This window comes from Plectropomus leopardus, chromosome 4, assembly GCF_008729295.1.
Source record: "Plectropomus leopardus isolate mb chromosome 4, YSFRI_Pleo_2.0, whole genome shotgun sequence".
NCBI classification, from domain to species: Eukaryota; Metazoa; Chordata; class Actinopteri; order Perciformes; family Serranidae; genus Plectropomus; species Plectropomus leopardus.
In genome coordinates this window covers 36,125,851-36,132,903 of record NC_056466.1, presented here as the reverse complement: position 1 = coordinate 36,132,903, position 7,053 = coordinate 36,125,851, and the positions used below count along the sequence as shown (strand labels likewise).

The 7,053-nt window shown below is 48.3% G+C and overlaps 1 protein-coding gene across 1 annotated transcript in view; it reads right to left on the bottom strand.

Annotated features, from left to right (window-relative positions):
* Positions 1-5,121, bottom strand: part of LOC121942009 (protocadherin-10-like) — a 10,593-nt gene extending 5,472 nt beyond the window's left edge. The window contains exons 1-2 of the mRNA XM_042485078.1: positions 2,043-5,121; positions 260-318 (exon numbers count right to left, since the gene is read on the bottom strand). Of these exons, the coding sequence (XP_042341012.1) occupies positions 260-318; positions 2,043-4,589 (2,606 nt within the window). The 5' untranslated portion in view covers positions 4,590-5,121. The remainder of the gene's footprint in view (positions 1-259; positions 319-2,042) is intronic.
* Positions 5,122-7,053: the final 1,932 nt, after the last annotated feature.

The following is a 7,053-nucleotide window of genomic DNA, read 5'->3' as shown; positions in this document are numbered from 1 at the left end:
ACATAGATTAGGATTAATAGTTATGCTTACTGTCCTTTTTTAAGTCAAATGGTTTCCAAGATTATTTTATAGAGATCAACTTGTCAAATTTTACACTGTGGCTCACTAGGTTTTACAAATTAGTGATATTAATTTGTTATAATTTGTTATTTATTATATTATTGTGTGTGTCTGTGTGTGTGTGTGTGTGTGTGTGTGTGTGTGTGTGTGTGTGTGTGTGTGTGTGTGTGTGTGTGTGTGTGTGTGTGTGTGTGTGTACCTGTTGACGCGTCTGGGTCTGTCCACCAGATAGCTGAGTTCTGCTCGTTGGTGTTTTGTCTAGAAATCCCACAGAAACACATTTGATCACTTTTGCTGCTCAAAAACCCACATTAATACAAACACAAGGTGACTGGATAAACAAACATAACTGACAACATGCGACTGTGATAGAGGAAGTTAAGGGACGTGTCCACTTGGTGGATGAGTGCGCGCGAGGAGAGGAGAGCAGGGGGGAGTGGGTTAGGGAGGCGATTGAATGCGTAAATGATTGAGCCGCACGATGCTGAAACTGAACAACCTTTGTTCGCGCTGCTGCCGTGCTGGATCGTGCGCGGAATACTTAACGCACAGCAAATGCAAGGCTGTGCCTGGCTGTCTGGCTCCTCTCCAGCCACACCGCAATCAACAAAAAGCCCCAACTCCACAGCTCCCAGAGCTAAACGCAGCGGCTCAACGCAGCACAGGGCCGCCCAGTCTCAGCGCTCCTGCCTGCTGCTCACATCATCTGACATCCAAACTTCATCATCTAACAGCCTAATGACAGTGGTGGAATGACACTAAGTATATTTACTCAACTACCGTACTTAAGTATGAGTTTTAGGTATTGGACTTAACTTGAGTGTTTTCGTTTTATGCTATTTGATACTTTTATTCCACTACATTTCAACGGAATTCTTGCATTCTTACAATTCTTACAAATGAAGATTTTTTTTGTGTGATGAATCAGTGAGAAACATGTGAGTCATTTTTAAATAACTTTGACTTTTGGGTTGTTATTTTCAATTGTTTTAGTCATTTTTAGTTTTTTTTTTTCTTTTTTTCCCTTTTTTTTTAAAATAATGTTGAGTTTTCTGGTGTTTTTCTTTTTATATTCTGAAGTTTGGTCTATTTTTTTTTAATCATTTTAGTTTTTTGGTGTTTTCTCGCTTCTTTTCAATAATTTTGAGATTTGGGGCGTTTCTTTTAAAAAGTAATCTAGAGATATATTTCGCCTTATTTATTTATTTATTTCTTAGTTTGGGGTGTTTTTTCTTTCCAGTTCATAAAGGCTGCAAGCACAGAGATGCTCTCTTAGTGGGGTTTTTCTAAACAACGTTTTTGATAAATATATGCATTTTTAACTTGCCCCTTCACAAATTATAAAAATAAAGTCTACACTACTTAGACTCACTATAAATGAGAGCTTTTCTCTCCAGTAACTCAAATATTAAGAAACTTTCTCAAATTCTTCATTAAAACTGCCTTTCCATGTGCGCTCATGAATGACTATGAATAGGGTCAGATTAAACCCACTTAGTGATAATAAATATCACAGAACGTGGCGTAAAAACATTCAAAAAAATGAAATGCGTTTTATCACTCGTTGCTTTGACTGTACAATTTGAACACTTTATGCCCAGAATCAGAATCTGTGACATACTGACCCTTTTGCGCACGATCTAGAGGTTGATCTGATAGCACTCTATTGTGATTAAAACTAAAAGGCCACGTGAGATTTAACAATTGACATGTCCAATAAGCATTAGGCCTGACAGTGATTAAAGGCCACCGAGCAGGACAGCAGGTCAATAGTGGATACCGCCTCAATCCTCGCGGGGACTGCTGTTGCGCGTGACCTGAGTGGATAACAAACTTTGACAAGAAGCAAACACAGCTGGTGATTTTTGTGGGGTCTTTAGAACTGGGTTCTTTTCTGGGCCCCTTTAAATCCCGGTTCTGTGCGCTTAAATGTTTCTGAAGTGGCGCCTCGGGCGACAGCGGCGGATCCGGGCTCCTCTTACCTCGTTAGAGAGGATGCTGCCGTTGGAGATGATGTCCGGTTGCTGGTCGCTGTAGCCGGTCACTATGGCGCCGCAGGGGTTGGTGTGGTCCGTGTCCGTGCTACGGGAGGGGCTGCACGGTTTCAGGAACATCAGATCCGTCTTGGCGGACTCCGGTGTCAGACACACCTGATAGCAGTAGGAGTTCTGGTTCTGGTGGTGGTGGGAGCCGAAGCCCCCTCCCACGCTGCCCATCCCCGACTCCTCCACGGGCACCTGCCCCACGGGCCCGACCCCTGACGTCACGTTGGTGCTCTGAACTAACATGATGTCGGATTTACTCAGCTTCTTTTGTTTCCGGCCGCGAGCCTGCCTGCTGCAGCACGAGCCGCAGCACAGGCAGCAGTCCCCGGCCAACAGGCACGTGTACAGGTTGAGCTTCTTGTCCTTCTGGCAGCGCACGGCCAGCACGATCATGGCCAAGAGGAAGACGAAGGACACGGAGCCCAGGGCGATGATCAGGATGAGGGTGAGGTCAAGGGAGGTCTCCTTGGCCTTGGAGGCCGAGCCGCGGTCCCCGCTGCGGCCCTCCACCACGCTGTCCACCAGCATCACGCTCACACTGGCCGAGGAGGAGAGGGGGGGCTGCCCGTGGTCCCGCACCTCGATCAGCAGGTCGTAGTAGCCCTGCGGGTCCCGCTTGGCAGACACCCTGCGGGCTGTTCTCAGCTCCCCAGTCCTCCAGTCCATCCGGAACATCCCCATCTCGTTCCCCCGCAGGATGCTGTAGGACAGCCTTGCGTTCTCTCCATCATCCGCATCCATGGCCACGATGCGCGTCACCAAGTAGCCGGGCTCCGCAGAGCGCGGCAGGTGCTCTTTGGCTGTGCCGTTTTTCCCGATGGGCGCAATGACAGTGGGCGCGTTGTCATTTTGGTCCACTATGATCACATTGACGGTGGCGTTAGAGAAGAGCTCAGCAGCACCAGAGTCTTTAGCCTGCACCATAAAGCTGAACTCCTTCAGTTGCTCGTAATCAAAAGAGCGCAGCGCGTAAAGATAGCCGGTGTCCTGGTTTATGGACACATAGGTGTCCACAGACATGCCCTGTATGTCACACTCCAATATGGAGTAAGTAATGAGAGCGTTTTGTCCGATATCAGGGTCCAGAGCGCTCACTGCGTGAATGAAAGCACCGGGGACATTATTCTCAGTCACATACACATCATACACCGCCTGCGTAAAACGGGGCGCATTGTCGTTCTCATCGGACACGTGCACTTTAATGGACTTGCTGGTGGCGAGTGACGGCTGACCCTTATCTTTGGCCACCACAGTAATGGTGTACGCGTCAGTATTCTCTCTGTCTAGCGGGCCGTCTGTCACGATGGTATAGTAGTTTTTAAAAGAGGATTTGAGTTTGAATGGAACGTCTCCTAAAATCTCACAGCTCATGTGTCCATTCTCACCCGAGTCCCGGTCTGAGACGCTGAACAGCGCGATCACGGTGCCCGGGGCATCCTGCTCGCTCACGGATTCAGTCACAGTGCTGAAACCGATCTCCGGTGTGTTGTCGTTCACGTCCACGAGTTTGACCAGCACTTTACAGTGCGCGGGGACCGCGTTAGCCCCCAGGTCTTTAGCCTGGACATAAATCTGGTGCGTGCTGCTCTCCTCATAGTCCACCTCACCCGCCACCTCGATCCGACCTGTTCTGGCATCAATATTGAACAAGTCCTTTATCCGCGCGGCGTTGTGACTGCTGAAGGAATAAACTATCTCCCCGTTTTGTCCCTCGTCAACATCCGTGGCGTTGAGCTGAATCACCAGAGTGCCCACGGGAGAGTTCTCTCGCAGGTTAACCGAGTAAACAGACTGGTCAAAGGTGGGCGCGTTATCGTTCGAGTCCAGAACTTTAACCACCAGGAGCGCCGTCCCGGTCCGCTGCGGGATGCCCCCATCTACAGCCGTCAGCACGTAGCGGTGCACCGCCTGCTGCTCCCGGTCCAACGGCTTCTCCAGCACCAGCTCCGCGAACTTGTTCCCGTCGCTCTGCGTCTGCACGTCAAGGTAAAAATAGTTATTATTCGTTATGGCATATGTGCTGAGCGCGTTCGTGCCCACGTCGGGGTCGAAGGCATTCTCCACCGGGAACCGGGTGCCGGGGATGGCGCTCTCCGATATTTCCACTGAAATGTCCGTCTCGGTGAAGCTGGGCGGATTGTCGTTGATATCCATCACCTCGATCTCCACGCGGAACAGCTCCAGCGGGTTCTCCAGAAACACTTCCAGGTGCAAAAGGCACGGGATGGATTGCTTACAGATTTCTTCCCGGTCGATTTTCTCCTTCACCACGAGCGCACCGTTCTCTAAGTTCACCTCCAGATACGGCGTCCGTGAACTAGGCACCGTCTGAAAGCGGCGAGCGGAAAGTTTGGTGATGTCCAGCCCCAAATCCTCTGCGATATTCCCAACCACGGAGCCGGGCTCCTGCTCCTCTGGCACGGAGTAGTGTAGCTGAGAGACAGCTCCATCCAGGATGGAGAGCAGGAAGATAAACCAAAGCATCTCCTCTCGCGTTCACAAAGTGCACTTCAAGACAAAAAACAGCGTGTTATTCCTTTTTCTCACAAGAAATGAGCATTTCCCATCTGCTCTGTCCGTAAAACGCCAGTGAAATAAACAGCAACAAGGCTGCCCGATTGTGAAATTCCTCTCCTGTGCCTCGGGTCAGTGGAACATTGTGTCGTTTCAGCTGTGAGAAGCACAGCCATTTGATCCGAGCTTCTCTGTTTTAATCAATTCTGCACCGGTCTGTGAGTTTTGGCGTCAGCGCAAACATTGCAGGCTGGAGCCAGGACGCATAGCCAACACTCCCTGTGCTCAGAACAGACAGCCCCTTCTTCACACAAAGTCACAAATCAGCACAGGAAAATTCCACACGAGCAGGGAAAAAAACAATTACGCAAAAAAGTCCTTTTTACGCGCCGCCGGAATATATACCAACTTCTAAATAAAGCCTGACGAGGAGGAGGACTTTCTCTATCTGCCGCTGAGAGGATGTAATCACTGCGCCTAAGCGCTCAAAGCGGATGATGTTTTCAGCTCGGCTTCTGTAAGGCGAGTGTGAGCGGCGGGGTTGGTTTTGCACACAGCTTCTTTCCCCACCAGCCAATGGTATCCTCAAACACCGGGTGTAATGGCACCTGATTGGGGCTCCGCAACGCCAGCCAGAGCACACATCGGGCCCTCATAACAAAACCAGTTAAGTGCCGCTGCGCCCCCCCCCCCCCCCCCCCCCCCCCCCCCCTCTCTCCTCCAGGCCCCAGCCTCAGTTGTAGCAGGGAAATTAAATGTTTTACACATCCAGTGAATTAAGAAAGTCCAATAATAGTGGGTGACAGTTGGCATCGGCGGGGCTGTGCGCAGATAAGTCTGCAGCCGCACTGGTAAAGCTGGTATTTCTGAAATATTATATTGAAAATAAAATAGTGTCTTTATTCATCATGGCCATGATTTTTTCCCCAGTGTGACAAATGGCGTTCAATTTTCTAAATAAAGGAGAGCGAATCTCAGAAGGTTGCCCTTGACGCAGTTCCTCCAACAGTTTGCTCTGAAATCTCTGCTCTGATACAAATGCATGAGTCAGAATGGAGAGAGGGTGCCCACAGCCAAAGACCACCGCGGAAAGAGTCTGCGCAAGTAAAGATAGCTGGTGACGCAATACCTCACCGTGCCATGGCCATCCTCTCTCTCTCTCTGTCTCTCTCTCTCTCTCTCTCTCTTTCTGATATAAACCCATAGGCTCAACAGGGGGGCATTTTAAATAAAGTCATATGTCCGGTGTTATTTGGTGGTGAGCATCAGCGTGATCCGGGGTTCCATCAGAGCAGCATCACACATGACTTCCTTTAATTCACTTAATGAAGCGTCACTCTTTAGTCCTACCGTGTGGCTAATAGCCCAGAGTCTATTAGTTCCCCCATCTTCCCATTCTTACCATTAACACCCTCACACGCTGGCCCCGACTGTAGTGCAGTTGCATCACGCGCTAATTTAATTCATAAAACATAAATTAAATATGCAGATGGGATAGTAGTGGAGGAGACGCAAATAGTGGGGGTCTAACTACTTGCGCACCATTTGGAGGATGATGACAAAAAGATGAAAAGGAGCGTAATTGAAGCAAATTAGCATACGTCCCTAATTCTTAATGTTTTAGACGGAGCGCAACAATATCAGGCCGTAATGCAAAGCGACGTGCCCATTGTGCGGCGGATTAAACAGCGAACAATTTGCGATTCTGCATCTCGCCATACAAGTCAAAAGAAACAAAGAGGAGACGTTAGATGAATTTCTAGCCATGTCTGAGCCGGAGCTGTGTGACTGAATGGAGCTGACACTGAAGTCGGAGCTCAGAGCAGAGCTCTGTCTCTCTCTCTCGGCCTCTCTCGGCCTCTTACAGAGACCAACGTCGCCCCCTCGCGTTCGCCACATTTTTTTCTGTCTTTAATTGTGGAGATGAAGAGGGATTACTGGGGCTTGCACACTGGTTTCCACTCCCCAGTGCAGGAGCGTTTTTCACGAAAAGAAATAGTTGGAAAACAAAGACAGAAAAACAGCATATTAACCCTTTGAACCCTTTGATTTCTTTCATAAACCTGGGGGAAAAAGGCAATGAGCAACTTGGCAAGAAATGCCATATGAATTGCAAGAAGTTTAGATTTTTTTGTTTGTTTTAAAGCTAGGGAGAAACGTCTAGGGAAAAGTTGGGAAAATCTGTCTTTTCAGTTTATTTCTTAATTGATTAGTTTATTTATTCATTATATTTAAGAATCTCTTTTTCAAGAGAGACCTGGCTGAGAGAGTCAGCAGAGAAGACAGACACAAAGGGAAACAAAACATTAAAGGAGCATTAGATCTCTGATAAAGACCCATGCCCATGGAGTGCCTCACTGAAGTTACTTGGTTGGAACTACTATACAACAGGAGTGGTTGTCAGAAAAAATATATGATAATAATAGTAATATCC